General features: G+C 42.6%; 1 protein-coding gene across 2 annotated transcripts in view; it reads left to right on the plus strand.

The window, feature by feature from the left end:
- ARHGEF3 (Rho guanine nucleotide exchange factor 3) overlaps positions 1–16,100 on the plus strand; it is a 66,059-nt gene that overhangs the window by 26,606 nt on the left and 23,353 nt on the right. For both annotated transcript variants that reach the window (XM_065884887.1, XM_065884888.1), the window contains exon 3: positions 14,178–14,348. In XM_065884887.1, the coding sequence (XP_065740959.1) occupies positions 14,178–14,348 (171 nt within the window). The remainder of the gene's footprint in view (positions 1–14,177; positions 14,349–16,100) is intronic.

Genomic DNA, 16,100 nt, shown 5'->3' on the forward strand with positions numbered 1-16,100 from the left:
AACTCAGCCCACCCCCTGATTTGTTATGGCCCTGGAGCTAAGAGTGTTTTTTACTTTTTAAAATGGCTGGGAAAAAAATAAAAGAGGAATGATATTTCATGACCCATGAAAATTATATGAAATTGAAATTTCGGTGTCTGTAACTGAAGTTTTGCTGGAACACGGGCATGCCTAAATGTTGATGTGTTTTCTGTAGCTGCCATTGCACTACAAAGGCAGAGTTGAGTAGTTGTGAAAGGGATCATATCGCCCACAACACCAAAAATATTTACTATTTGGCCCTTTACAGAAAATGTTTGTTGACCCCTGACTGAGAACAAGGGCCCTGGAGTAGAAGTATCTCACTTCTGTCCTTGGCTCTGTCACTCAAAGACTTTGTCACCTTGGGCAGATAACTTCATATCTCTCTAGGTCTTGCTTTTATTCCTCATGGAAACATTGGGGGATGATGCTACCAGCTCCTTTATAGAATCCTTGTAAAGATTTACAGGATAGTGCATTTAAAGGACTTAGCATAGTGCCTTGGCCTGTAGTTAGTAATCACTAACTTCCTAACCAGCTAAGGTGTAAATATTAACTACTATAATAATTCTTTGGTTAACAGGTGGTTTGTAGTTCTTGTTTGTAAACTCCTGATAAAGTTTATCTTTTAAAGTGAAAATTGAGATTTGTCTTAAGGCCTTGGGCCCAATATGATAATCATAAAAATCCTCTTGTAGACTGAGGCCCACGAAAGTCATGCCATGAAAAGGCTCACCTTGTTCAGCTGAGGAGTAGTCTTGAGTCTGCCAGTTTCTTACATGTCCTGAATACTTTTGCTTAGCGGTAGTTTTATCTTGACTTTCTGAGTCATTAAGAAAATTGTGGACCAGGGAATTCCCTGGCAGTGCAGTGGTTAGGACCCTGCACTTTCACTACCAAGGGCATGGGTTCAGTCCCTGGTTGGGGAACTAAGACCCCACAAGCTGTGTGGTGTGGCCAAAAAAAAAAAAAAAAAATTGTGGACCAGCACCCAAGGCTTATGTCCCATGCTATGAAATCTATGATTTGAGAACTGTTTGAAGTCTCCCTCACCCACTCCTGTCCTTGTTACCACACCATTCAGCCAACGTGCTGTGACTGCACAGCCCAAGCTCTTCTCCCCACTTTCCTACAGGTGCCGTCCCCCACCAGTGCTAATCCCTCCCTGCCCATTCCTCTGTTAACTCTGCTAATATTTCTCCTGAATGAACACCTCATTGTCTCATTAGCTATGGGTTTGGCTCTGTGCTAGAATCTCTGGGCCCCTGGTTATCCTCTGATCCCCTTTGTGGGAGAATGGAAGAGAAAAAAAATAAGGTCGTCTTGGGGGGCCAGATGAAGGTCTTCGAAGCTAGTGAAGAAAAGTGTGTTCACCTTCTCTCCCCAGTGACCAGTCCCTAAGCCCTCTGGCCAAGTTCATCACAGGCTTCCACTGGAAGATCATCACTGCCCTAGCCCTGCACATCTGGTCTTTTGCTGAGTTCTGCTTTTTGAAAATTCTTTAGCCTGTCTCTTACCATTTCACACTTTCCTTCCCGTCCCAGTGGCTGTGGCTCAAGTTCACCATAGTTATTTCAACCTCCGTGTTGCCAGCCATCTCTTCCCATTGCCTCTCTGAGGAGAGTCCACCGTCTGCCCCAGGAAGGGCCTCACTCATTCCACAAGAGTTAAGTGGGCCCCCGTCATGCACCAGGCTCTAACTCCTGCCCTCACGTTGCTTACATCCTGGGTAGAGTTGCCTTCTGGCAACTTGGTGGCCACATCTGGCCCTCGGCTGTGTTTTGTTTGGCTGCACATTGTTTTGAGCTAACGTTTAGAAATCAAAACAGTCCACGTAAGAATCTGGACTTCTGGCTTCTTTTGAGGAATTGGAAGGCCTAGCAGTGCTGGGCCTATGTTCCCACATGGCACTTACGAGCTGTGCCTAAGTAGCCAGCCAACTGTCATCTACAAATGTCCCCACTTCTCCCAGTTGTCCTCCCAACACCTGGCCTCTTCACTCACTGCCATCAGCTTGCCTGGCCTGTAGACTCCGTGTTTATGCTCATGGGTCCAGGGAGAGGACTGTCTATGCCTCCTCCCCACAGCCCAGCCCCGACTCAAAGCACAGTGCTTTAAGATCTTCCATTGTCATACCTTCAAAATCTTTCCTTAGGCTTCCCAGGCAAACTTTATTTCTTTTCTCCTGTTTCTGCCCTACACAGATCCCACACAGGGAACACTGCAGGAAATATTTGATCACCCTACAAATTTGCATTGACCTAGAGAACTGGGACAGAAGGAAATCAAGCCATGTCTGAAATCCAACAGACTGAGGCCAGGCAAAGATGAGAAAGCCAGACGCGAGGCGGGGAAATCTGACAGGTGGAAATTGGTTTCTAAAACCTCAAAAAAATGTTTTGGCAAAATAGCTTTTTATTTACTTGTTTAAAATATGATAAATAGCTAATTCCAGGTTCCATTTATTGGACAGAAACAACCCAGTAGAAACAGAATAATTATTCATAATGGTTATGCACATGAACATAGAGAGAACTTGAACAGTGTCTTTATGCGGTGGGTGTGTCCTTGGTGGGGGGAGTGGTCAGCAAATGGAAAATATGTCCCTGAGGTTGTATGCAGAGTTAGACAGCCATGTTTGCAGGATGACCCGCAAAGCACAGAGAATGCCGTCTTGCCCCCACGTATCTCCCTGTAAGTCACCTTGGCACATGCAGTGCAAGTTGTGCAGAATTATTTCCAGTCCTAGCATCCCAATAATTGCCTCATGACTTTATTGCTTCCTTCCCCAGGTAGAGCGGGATAGGTGTTAATGTAGCCTGAGGAGCAGGGAGGATTGTGGGGGGGAGGGGGGGAGGCCCCAAAGGCGTACTTAGTGGGCCAACTTCACATCCTTTCCCATTTTGCCTGTGGTGGTCTTGATGCCCATTCTAAGAGGGGAGAAACAGAAAACAAGGAGTACAGGGCTGCCTCAAGCCTCTCGGTAGTCCTTCATTCCTTACCCGTATGTGTGTATTAGTTTTTTCTGCTTCCCAAAACAACTCATTGCTGTAATTGAGCAGCTTGCTTCTCTGTGGCAGTATCCCTTGTCCCTGGCTCCTGACACCTTAGAGACATACACATCCCTGCGATATCCAGTTAGGTCTCTCAGGTTGGGTTCCTTTTATCATAGGAGGGGAGATGAGTTAGGCCCAAACATGATGCTTTAATCAATAATAGAACACTTAGCAGTCCTTCCTCTGGCTTCCTTGGAGGCCACAGGTTAGCCCAGGAGGATATCGAGAGAGCTCGGGGCTGGCAGCCTCTTCCAAAAAGCTTAAGAGCCCAGTCACAAATGTGAGTGGTCCTTGCAGCGACAGTTCAGCAAGACACTGCAGGACTTGTTCTCTGTGGCCTCCCTGCCCCCCATTCCCCCTGTGGACTGGGGGCTCGGGCCTCAGCACAAAGGCAGCATTTGTGGAGGTCAGAGAGGGAGAGCCGACTGCACGGCGCTCCATCTGCTTCTGACCAGGGAGGTTAGCGCTGCTGGTAGACTGGAGCACAGATGTCTAGATCCCTCTGGGCCTATAAATCCCCTCACTGGGCTGCCCAGCTCTGAAAGGGGCTGGTCTGTGCTCACTCCTCATGTGGAGTGACGAAGGCGAGCTGCCTCGGCCGGTCGATCGCTGAGTCCACCTCCCCGTCACGGCCGTGCGGCTGGTGGACTTGTTTAGGCCAAGTCCAGGGCATGCTGTGGGATGCTGGGCTCCTTACCCTGTAACTGAGCCCTGCGTTCTCTTTAAACGTGAACTGTATTTCTTTTCCATTATAAAGTGTATGCTCATTACGGAAAAATACGGAAAAGAGGAAGGAGAAAGATTCCACTCCCAAACAACCCCTGTTAATATTTTATAATTTCCTTTCAGTGTTATTCTAGGTCTATCTATGAAACTTACACACTCTGGACCTAATTTGGTGTTACAGTCTTTCCAGCCTTCTCTTTGTGTTTTCTGTTTACCTTTGGATTTAAACCTCCCACCGTGGCCCCCACGGACAGTGGATGATCAGTTTTTCTTGCATCTCTATTGGTCTTGGCCTCACATATTTCCAGGCTACGCAGTTAGGTGTATAAAGGTTCCTCTTCATCATTGTCACACTCTCTTGGGGGAATTGTACCTTTTATTAAAATTAAATATTTCTATTTATTTCTTTTAATGCTTTCTGTCTTGGATTTTATTTTGTCTTTTCTTATTTTCTTTTTTTTGCATTTTACCTGGTGTATCTTGTTTACCTCTTTTATTTTCATCCTCCCTTTGTCATTTAGCTGGATGAAACTTTTATTATGGCTTAAGGGAAGTGTTATATCAGTTATTCTTGGAAAATATCTTAATGGGCTGAGTATATATTATTCCAACATGATGTGATTTATTTTATATAACCAGTCTCCTATTAATGGATATTTAGGTTGTAAATATTTTTATGTTATTAAGTAACTCTGGGTTGAATGTTTTTTTATGACATTTGTCCTATATGTATATTTTTTATTACAGTAAGGCCAGATTTTAAAACTATTTGTATTGATTATCTGAACATCAAAAATAATATTATCAGGCTATTCTTAGTACACGCTCACATAATTCAGTCAGTTTATTGGCTGTATTTGTCTTTAAACCACGTCACAGGTATTGTTCTAAAGAATGTATTTATCTTCAATATAATCTTTTTTTTTAACTTATTTTATGTATTTATTTTTGGCTGCGTTGGGTCTTCGTTGCTGCACACTGGCTTTCTCTAGTTGCGTCAAGTGGGGGCTACTCTTCATTGCGGTGCATGGGCTTCTCATTGCAGTGGCTTTTCTTGTTGTGGAGCATGGGCTCTAGGCTCACAGGCTTCAGTAGTTGTGGCATGCAGGCTCTAGAGCACAGGCTCAGTAGTTGTGGCACACGGGCTTAGTTGCTCCACAGCATGTGGGATCCTCCAGACCAGGGCTTGAACTTGTGTCCACTGCATTGGCAGGAGGATTCTTAACCCCTGCACCACCAGGGAAGCCCTTATTAGTTATTTTTTTAATTACCCACAGTCCTCTTCATAGTTGCATTTTACGGTTAATCACCTTGAACTTGTTGACTTCCTCAATCAACTCTTCTGACCATAATGAATTTTTAAGCTTTGTATTATGGAAAATTCCAAACACACAGCAAAATAGCAGTATACCATGAATGCCCATATGCACACAATCTCTAGGCCTCTCCTGGAACCATTGAAACTACTTCAAAAGCACTTACTGTTGGGATGAAACATCTTGCAGGTAAATCTCATCTTTGGAGGACTTAATGGGTAATCAAGTGGGAAACTCAGGATGGCAGGAGAAACCCCAAACTCAAAACAGGTGTCTTCTGGACCCCTGCCACAGTTCCTTCCGGAGGATTCAGTACTAATTGTTTGCACTCGGCCATCAGCTTCTTGAGCACCATCCCCGCCATTGCCTGGCTCGCCTCCTCAGCGCTTGTCCCTCCTGCCCAACCGGTCCTATTTTTTTAAAGTACCTCCTATTGGGCTTTCTTTTCTGATTATATAACATCATTTTAAAAAATGAAAAATGTAGAGAAGCACAGGAAAGGGAATAAAAGTTCTTGTAATCCCATCTTCCCATCACCAAAAAACTTCTATTAATATTTTGGTATCTACTCAGGCAAACTTTTCTTTTACTATATACTTGTGTGAGTATTTTTTAAAAACAAAATTGTAATCACACTATTTTTTAACTTGCTTTTGTCTTAACAGTATAAAATAACCTTACAGTATAAAGACATTTTCATGTCATTAAATATTTTTCATGATCTCAATTCTTAATCGGTTCATATAGTATTTTGTCAAAAGGATGTATGTTTATTCAATCACCCTTCTATTGTTGAATACTTAAATTGTTTGGATTTTTCCACCATTATAGATAGTACTGCTTTAAACATCCTGTTCACAAATCTTGTATATGTCTTTATTTCTTCTTTCCTTACATTATGTTGCCAGAAGTGGAATTCTGGTCAAAGAGTGTAAACACCAAGCCATCTGATAGCACTAGTGTTAGACCTTTCCTTTTTTTTTTTTTTAATTGGAGTTTAGTTGATTTACAATGTTGTGTTAGTTTCAGGTGTACAGCAAAGTGATTCAGCTATACATATACATATATCCATTCTTTTTCAGATTCTTTTCCCAAATAGGTTATTACAAAATGTTGAGTAGAGTTCCCTGTGCTATACAGTAGGTTCTTGTTGATTATCTATCTTATATATAGTAATATGTACATCTATGTTTATCCCAAACTCCTAATTTATCGCCCCCCCCACCACGTTTCCCCTTTGGTAACCATAAGTTTGTTTTTGAAGTCTGTGAGTCTGTTTCTGTTTTGTAAATAAGTTCATTTGTATCATTTTTTTAGATTCTACCTATAAGTGATATCATATGATATTTGTCTTTTTCTGTCTGACCTCACTTAGTATGATAATCTCTAGATCCATCCATGTTGCTGCAAACGGCATTATTTCATTCTTTTTACAGCTGAGTAATATTCCATTGTATATATGTACCACACCTTCTTTATCCATTCCTCTGTCGATGGACCTTTAGGTTGCTTCCATGTCTTGGCTATTGTAAATTGTGCTGCAGTGAACATTGTGGTGAATGTATCTTTTCAAATTATGGTTTTCTCCAGGTGTATGCTCAGGAGTGGGATTGCTGGAGCATACGGTTGTTCTATTTTTAGTTCCCACCTGCAGTGTAGGAGGGTTTCCCTTTTCTTCACCCCTTTCCAGCATTTATTGTTTGTAGACTTTTTCATGATGGCCATTCTGACTGGTATGAGGTGATACTTCATTGTAGTTTCAGTTTGTGTTTCTCTGATAATTAGTGATGTTGAGCATCAGGCCTCTACTTTTGACATGTATCTGTCTTGGACAGAATTGCTTCTTTGTGTTCTCACATCCTAATTCTAGACTCATAGTCACATTTCTCCCTCTCTTTGGGCAAGGGTGCAAGGGTTTGTGTCGGGCCTGGAATGGCTCAGAGATGATGAGGATGAAGGGGAGAGAGGATATTTCAGGTTTGAGGAAGGAGTGTGGAAAGACTGATGCCATCTAGATCTGAGAAGTAAGTAGGAAGAGTACCAGCATATGTGCTTAATCTCCATGGGCTGGCAACCATGATTTTCTTCTCCAAGGACCTCAAATATCACCCCTTGGTCCAAGGTCATATACTTTCTATAGCTGATAAAATCTTTGGTCCTAAGTTATTGGACAGATGTGGAGAATGAGCCCAAGGGGTAGAGGGGTGTGTGTGTGTGTGTGTGTGTGGGGTGTGTGTGTGTGTGTGTGTGTGTGTGTGTGTGTGTGTGTGTGTGTGTGTATGTTGGGGGAAGCAACCAGAAACCGTACTTACTACCTGTCTGGAAGGTAAGGATGTAGTTGAGGAGAAACCTGTATTCTGTGTTAAAAGGAACTCCTGATTTTCCGCTGTTCTTTACCATTCCTGCAATAATAATTAGACTGTTGTAATAGTTGACTATTGCAATTTAAAGGCTGTCATTTTAAATTTAGTACTGACATCTTCCATTAGTTCAGTATTTATAGCAAGCCAAGCTCTGTGCAAGGTCCTTTATGTCCGTGGCCTCATTCACAACTCTGCAGGGTAGAATTCATCACCACTTCATAGGGAAAACTACTGTGTGCTTTGCTGCACAATAGCCAGGACGTGGAAGCAACCTAAGGGTCCATCGACAGAGGAATGGATAAAGAAGATGTGGCACATATATACAATGGAGTATTACTTAGCCATAAAAAGAAACGAAATTGAGTTACTTGTAGTGAGGTGGATGGACCTAGAGTCTGTCATACGAGTGATGTCAATCCATTTAATAGTAAGCTATCTGCTACAAAATAGCAATGGTAAATGTAGAGAATTTCCCTGGCTTGAACTCTTTATTGGAGCATGTTATCTTTGGCCGTAGAGACCTTCTGTTTTGGGAAAAGGACAAGGGAGTACCCCACGGAACAGGCAGCATTAACAAACCAAATCTTCCATCATGCCTAACGTGCTGGGTTTACATTTCCTCTGACACGTGTAAAGGGGCCCCCTTTTCTCACCTACAGCATCTTTTCCATATATCCAGTTCAGGCATAAACATGAGCACCCATTTCCTAAATCTGCAGTATCTGTGCCTGCTATGGCCACTGTTATTTTAGCTGCCAGTAACTATAAGCTTTGGGCTTTTGACTCATTTTCTGGGCCAGATTCCCTCATGGAAACTCTTGCTTGTCCTGGAACATCTTTCAGTCCAGGCCCAGAATCCCCATAACTAGGGGGACCTATGTACATGATTCTGTTTTGAATCCAGTCCCTTCCAAGCTGGGTCCCTTACTTTGAAGTGAGCCTCTCCTGGTCACCGTGGACCACTGTTTCTCACCCCAAGGGACATTCAACAGCATCTGCAGATGTGTTGGTTGTCACAGCTTGAGGTCGGGGGGGGGCACTACTGTCATCTAGTGGTTAGAGGTAAGGATAATATTAAACATCCTGCAATGCACAGGACAGCCCTTCACAACAAAGAATATTCTGGTCCAAAACATTAGTGGTGGCAAGGCTGAGATTCCCTATCACAGACTGAGAGGTAGCCTGAGACTCATCTATTTGGGCACATGCATTCCAACACACTTTAAATTTTACCCTAGAGGAAGCAGGGTAGGATATTGGTTAAAAATTGCAAGCGGGGGCTTCCCTGGTGGCATAGTGGTTAAGAATCCACCTGCCAATGCAGGGGACACGGGTTCGAGCCCTGGTCCGGGAAGATCCCACGTACCACAGAGCAACTAAGCCCGTGCACCACAACTACTGAGCCTGCGCTCTAGAGCCCACAAGCCACAACTGCCGAGCCCACGAGCCACAGCTACCGAGCCCTTGTGCCACAACTGCTGAAGTCCGTGCGCCTAGAGCCCGTGCTCAGCAACAAGAGAAGCCACCGCAATGAGAAGCCCGCGCACCGCAATGAAGAGTAGCCCCTGCTCGCCACAGCTAGAGAAAGCCCGCACGCAGCAATGAAGACCCAACGCAGCCAAAAATAAAATAAATTAATTTTTTTAAAAAAGCATTTAAAAAAAAATTGCAAGGGGTGGGGGAGAGTTGGATTCAAATAGACCAGATGTGGATTGTCATCCTGAGTTCACCATTGACCTGGGTTTAAATTCTGGAGCACCATTTATTAGCTGCATGACCTTCAGCAAAGAATCACCCTCTTTGAGCCTCAAGTTTCCTCATCTATAAAAAAAGGGTAGGAATCCTCACCTCTTGGACATAGCATAGCAGGGCTCTAAAGCCCCACTCACAGAGCCCAGCACATACAAGCAATGACATTCATTCATTAAGCAAAATTGTTGAGGTTCTACCATGTGCCAGTGTTGGTGAATCCATCAGTGAACAGAACAAATAGATATCCTTGTTTTCAAGGAGCTTACCTTCTACTGGGAGGAAACAGACATGTCAGAAACAAACCGGTAAATGATATCACATAGCACATGGTGAAAGAGAGCCAGAGCAGGGGGATAGGCAGTGGCAGGGGCACTGGAAGCGATGTGGCTGCTCTCCTCTCTCTCAAGGCATTCCTCTTCTTTGGGTTTTTCCTCCTAGCAGTAGTCACTTTTTCTCCGCCAGCTCCAATCCTCTCATCTAATTGTGACCAGCTGTACTGATGACTGGTAGGGATGCAGGTATGGTGTGTGGTCAGCACTGTCATGGACAGCCCCCCATGGCTTGGGCCTGGTTGGCTGTGAGCTGTCTCCAGGGCCAGCAAGCTGCTAACCATACCTCTGTCCAGCATTCTTTATTTCTTTGGGATTCTTCCTTTCAGCATCCTTCCCCTTTCTAAGTGGAGTTTTAAAAAGACAAAATGTTTGTTTTAATCCATCCAAATTAAAGGTGTAAATCTGAAGTTTGATTGGTCAAAGAGCCACTCAGTCATTATTCCTAAAACTGAGCAAATGCATTCCCTCTTCTTAACTAGACTTAAACTCCAAGAAGGCTGAGTCCCATCTGACTGAAACCTCCCTGCAATGCATGATTTGCATGTAAACAGCAGGTACAGTCCCCATAGTAGAAAGAGTTAAGGTTTTGGAGTCAAACAGATCTGGTTTTGAATCCTAGCTGGGGAGATACCTTAGCCTCCCTAGCCTCAGTTTAATCATCAGCCAGATGGGAATAAACTCTCACCTTTCAGGGTGGTTGTGAGGATCGGAGAGAACTCATCGGAAGTACTAAGCATGGGCAAGTATGTACGGCCCCTCTGTGATATACATGGTGAACTTCATCCCTGTCCCTTCCCCCTTAGTACCCAAGCCCAGCAATCACTAAGGAAAGACAAAACCAGGAATTCTTAGAGATGGAGCTCTGCTAGTATAGCTCACCTCTCTCTTTTTTTCCCCCAAAACTGCAACAGAAAAAAAGTCTCCAACTCTGGGAAATTTTTCAATAAAAACATAAAAATATGTTCAATCTTATGTTTGAAACATGAAACTGAAATTAAGATGTATTTGTTCTTCCTATCAGATTGATAATAATATCCTATTGATGAGTGTGTAGAAAAAGGTACTATCATATACCTTTCTGGAGACTATGAAGTTGAACAGACTATTTGAAGGTCAATTTGCCAGTACTTATCAAATGTTAAGAAGTTGATACTTCTTAGACCAAGGAATTCTACTTAAGGAATCTGCTTTACAGAAATACCAGCATAAATACATAAAGGATGTTCACTAAGGCACTTTTTATAATAACTAGACACTGGAAACGATTTTAATGTCCATCAGTTGGAGGTTGATTAAATCCATGTGGTCCATCCAGACTATGGGACACTAACTCTGTAGCCATTAAAAAGAATGGGTAGAGGCTCAAGAGGGAGGGGATATGGGGATATACATATACATATAGATGATTCACTTTGTTGTACAGTAGAAACTAACACAACATTGTAAAGCAATTATACTGCAATAAAGATATTCAAAAAAAAAAGAATGGGTGACTTAAGAGGTATAAACTACTATATATAAAATAAGCTACAAGGATATATTGTATAGCACAGGGATTATAACCAATATTTTATAATAACTATAAATGGAGTATAATCTATAAAATGTTTGAATCACTATGTTGTACACCTGAAACTAATATAGTGTCCTAAACCAACTGTACCTCAGTTAAAAAAAAAAAGAATGAGTGACTTTGGACAATGGAAATGTTTTCAAGCTAGAGGTAGTGGTTGCACAACACTGAACCTACTAAAAGCCGCTGAATTGTTCACTTTCAAAGAGGTTAATTTCATGTTATGTGAATTTCACCTCCATAAATTAATATTTTTTTTAAGAGTGGGTCTTATATTCTAACATGGAGAGACATGTTGTTGAATGAAAAGAGAAGACATTCTGTTTTCTGTGAATATTAGCAAATGCATAGAAAAGGTGTGGAAAGACCTCGAACAAACTTACAGCAGTTACTTCTAGGAAGTGTACTTGGGAAAATGAGGGGATTTGTACTTAATTTTATATATTTTTGTATGAAAATTTAAAGTTAGCCTAAATTACTTTCAAACTGGTGGTAGAGAGAGGGGACACTTGAAGTTGGCCAGGGGCTGACACTGCAACAAAGAAGGCGGTTGATTCTCTCAAGTGAAAGTGGAAAATGTCTTTGATTTTGAATCTTCTTTTTTGTGTTTTCCTCTCTTTCTGCTCTTTAATTCCTGCCCCAGCTGGCATCAGAACCGCAAACTGAGATGAGTGAGTTACTTGGTGACTCACTTTGCTTGTTTTGACCTTTCCGTGCCTGTGGCTAATTGATTTTGAGTGCTGGGGGGATCTGCAAGCATTAGTCTGGTCACTGTTTATAAAGGCCTGTTTTCAAGAGATCACAGGGATTTGTGAGATACCATTAGTAAAATGCATTTGGAGCAAGTACTTTCTTGACCCTCACAGGGCTGGTCCAGTGATCATGAGCTCATTAATGAGCCCAGGAGCTCACAGGTGCCTAGGCCAGCCTGAGGAACTGTGTTACTGCTTGCACACAGAGCTCGCTTCCTGCTTCCAGAAGGTTGTGGTGATACCCTGAAGCCCCTTGGCAGTTTCTTTTTATGTTTTTCATTTATTCATTTTTCTAGAATTATACAAATTTGTAAACTAGGGTGAAAATTACCTATAACGTCATCAGACAAAAACAATAGATTTGGTGGCATTCCCTTTGTACCTTTGCTCATGTGCATTTTTTCATAATTATAAAGTGTTCATACACAGATTTTAATCCTAATTTTATTTTAACTTACAAAGAAGGGATTTTTAGCTGTTAAAAGTATCTCAGAATTATCTTAATTGGCTAGATAACATTCTATCAAGCAGATGAATTATAACTTGTTTAACAACGCCCTTATGTTGAATAGTTCTTTTAAATTTTTTCTTTACTTTCTTAAATTTTATGGTTGAATCTCAAAATATTTGGAAGCTACCTTATAACGTCTCAGAGATGACGGCTCATATGTCACATGCAAAGTCAGTTCCTGCCCTCAGGAAGTTTATAATTCAGAGCAGGTGACCAATAAGTATAATAAAATCTGATCATCATTATATCAGAGAGATGTCCAAATTGTTCTGGGAAAGGATGAGAGAACACTGGTAAAGGCTTCCTAGAGGAGGTATTTGAGTTATATCCCAAGGACAGTTAGGAGTTAGCCAGCAAGGCAACGAAAGAAAAGCATTCCAGGAAAAGAAGACTGCTTGAAGGAAGCACAGCAAATGGCAAAGCATGGTACATTTAGGGAATGGCAGATAGCCTAGTAGGGCTGGAGAATAGGGGGCTCATGGGTGAGTGGCAGGAGGTGATTCTAGATAGATAGACTGTGGTCAGATTACAAGAGGACTTCTGTGCCAAAATAAGGAGTTGGAACTTCACATTGAAGGCCATAGACATGTGGCCACAGCCATGGCAGGGAACACTTGCTAAATAAGAATGTGGCTTTTCAGCACAGCAACACCTCATTGCTTTGGCAAAGTTTCCAGTAAGTGTGTTGAAATCATCTAGGATGAAGGCTGAATATGATGCATTCAGCTTTCTTCTTGATCATTTGTATTTGTCAAGAGAAAGCACTGTGGTAGCATGTTTCAGCCACAGGGGAGGACTTTGGATGATTAGACCACCCCAAAGTCTACCAGGACCTCTTTGTAAAATAAGAACATAACTTGGAACAGGCATCATTTGCTGCCAAGATGGTAACTGACAGAGAGAACCACAACTGAGGCGAATGTAAACAGAAAGAGGAATGTATCAGTATTAGCCCTTAGTCTTAGTGGCTCTTCCTGGCTTCAAGCACACTGAGATCCAGGGGCTGAGTGTGGGTAGAGCTTGCTGCTTCCCTCCTTCCCTCCCTCAGACTCTCTCTCCATCCCTTATTCTGTGTGTCCCTTTATTCTCTCCTATAGTAGACACACTCTTCTGTGTGAACAGAGAGAGCTGCTTCAAGAGACTCCTGCTTATGTTATTTCGTGAGCTTACAATCCCAAAGGAAAAATCTTCTGCTCTTTCTCCCATGAAGCACACAGCAAATTTAAGGGAATCGCATGTCCCCCTCTGAACCAGGGTGGTGGAGTACTCTGATTGGTCAGGTCTGGGGGAGCCCGCCCAAACTATGTGAGAGGGGATACCCAAGGAGAGTAGGCAATGTCCCCAGAAGGAGGAGGAGAGTAGGAGTACTGGCCAGATGTTCTTTTTGCTTTTTTTTTTAAAGGACATCCACTACTGTTAACCTTTGTTGTTCTCAAGAGCGGAGGTGTCCACGGGAGAAAAGTAGAGCTCATCACTTGTCTGAGAGCCGCCTTTGCGCATGCATTTGACCTGAAATGTTTTTGTGCTGTGGTACACTTCGTTATCCCGGTCTCACAGAACGGATACTCCCTTCAAGTCTCTGAAAGCGGCCCCTTGCCCGATTTTCCTTAGCATGTAGGCACAAGACAATGCCCTACTTCCCACAGGCCTTGTGACATTGTCCTCTCTTTCTTGCAAATGTCTGATTTATGCTCTGTCAGTAACAGGAAGCCACTCAAACGATCCACCCAGTCCTGCTGCTGCCCCCGTGACGGTTTGTTTTTCTCATTGTTTAGCGCTCCATCAGCTTCCGCAGCGAGAGCCGCCCTGACCTCCTCGCCCCCAGACCCTGGTCCAGAAATGCCGCCCCCTCGAGCACGAAGCGGAGAGACAGCAAGCTGTGGAGTGAGACCTTCGACGTGTGCGTCAATCAGATGCTCACGTCCAAGGAAATCAAACGTCAGGAGGTAGGCTGGGACCCCTGGAGTTGCCCGTGTGTCTAGAACAAGGCACACTGAAGGCGAGAGCCAAGCTGGAGTCTACACCGTGGTCTCCAAGTCAGTTCTTCACTGCATTGATAGAAGGACGACAAATGGTCATGTCAGACCTTGTAAGGAGCTGAGAAACCAGCATCCAGCTGGGTGGGTGTGGCCCTGACTTTTAAAAGAAACTGATGTGGGGAAAAAAAAAAGACACTGATGTGAAAATCTGAATTTACAAAGAAGATGAATCAGGAAGTGTCTGTTTAGGACCATAGAGTTCACAGAAATAATCATTTTACTTATATTTTAATAGCACCTTCTAGAATATTTTAAAATATTCAGTTTATGAAACTTTGATCCAGTTTTGGGGAAAACTTTAATATGGAATGCAGTTAATTTCATTCCCTGTAAATTTTCTGTATCAGTAGCCTAGATGGCTATGATAATACTACTTTACAGAGAACTTGTCATGTGCCAGGCTGTGCTAAACACTTCAAAGGTGCATCATCTAATGAAATCCTTGGAATATCTATTTTAGCAGAGAACCTGACGCTGGCAAAAGGAGTACTTAAAAACTTTCTAGGTTTTTGACTTCTGCAATTCTTTTCTAGGACTTTATCTGCCAGGCACACTTGTACACAGATGAAAAGATGCACGTGTAAGGTTATTCATCACAGTAATGTTGACAATAGTGCCAGAAAGAACCTGAACATCTATTACCAGGTCCTGGTTCCATAGTGAATGTGCATACATTCTGTAACTATAGAAACAGGAGAAGTGATGATATGTATGTATGGCTAGGTGAATAAAGCAAGGCACAAAATAGGGTGGTATAGTATGCTACCATTTACGTAAAAATGTAAAAATGAGTGTGTGTGTGTGTGCGCGCACACGCGGGCTCGCATATTTGCTTATAGACGCATAAAATATTTCTGAAAGGACATGTAAGGAGCTGGTAACGTTGTTGCTTCCTGAGAGGTGAACTGGGTGGTGAGAAGGAGGAGGTGAGAGGGAAGTTTTCACCATGTGCCCATTCCTACACTGTAAATTTTGAACCATGTCAATGTTTGTCTATTAAAAAATGAATAAATAATTAAAAAATAATATGTACACTGAAAAAATCATTTGCAGAAATATGGCAGAATCTTAACAGTGGTTAACAAATGGTATTGTGGATAATTTTAAATTTTCCTCCTTATACTTTTCTGTGTAATAGTTGCATATATAACTTGTACAGTGGGAAGGAAGGAAGGAGGGAGGGGGGGATTGATTCTGCAGATGAAGAGATTACTAAGGTACAGTGAACACGAGGTCACCCCCCAGAAGGTTACAGAGCTGGAGCGGTGAACCAAATCCCATGGTCTTCACAGCCACGCTGTGCTGCCCACCCCCTCCACAGACGCCTGACTGTGGTGTATCCCAGTGTGGGGTTCTGTGGTTTTCCTCTCTTGGGGGCCACATTGCGCTCTGGTAAAACAGACATACAAGGAAATCTGAGGAAGGTCCAAGTAAAAATATTTAATTGTACTGCAACCACCCCTGTCCTCGTTTTGATAATGCTCTGTAGTTACGTAAGTTGCCACCATTGGAGGAAGCTGAGTAATGACTATACAGGACCTCTCTGTATTATTTTTGTAACTTCTCATGTGAGTCTAATTATTTCAAAATAAAAGGTTAAACAAAGTAGAGTACCAGGAGGGCATGACATGGAAGCTTTACTGGGGGCCTTGAGAGGGG

This window comes from Phocoena phocoena, chromosome 10 (assembly GCF_963924675.1).
Source record: "Phocoena phocoena chromosome 10, mPhoPho1.1, whole genome shotgun sequence".
Lineage (NCBI taxonomy): Eukaryota > Metazoa > Chordata > Mammalia > Artiodactyla > Phocoenidae > Phocoena > Phocoena phocoena.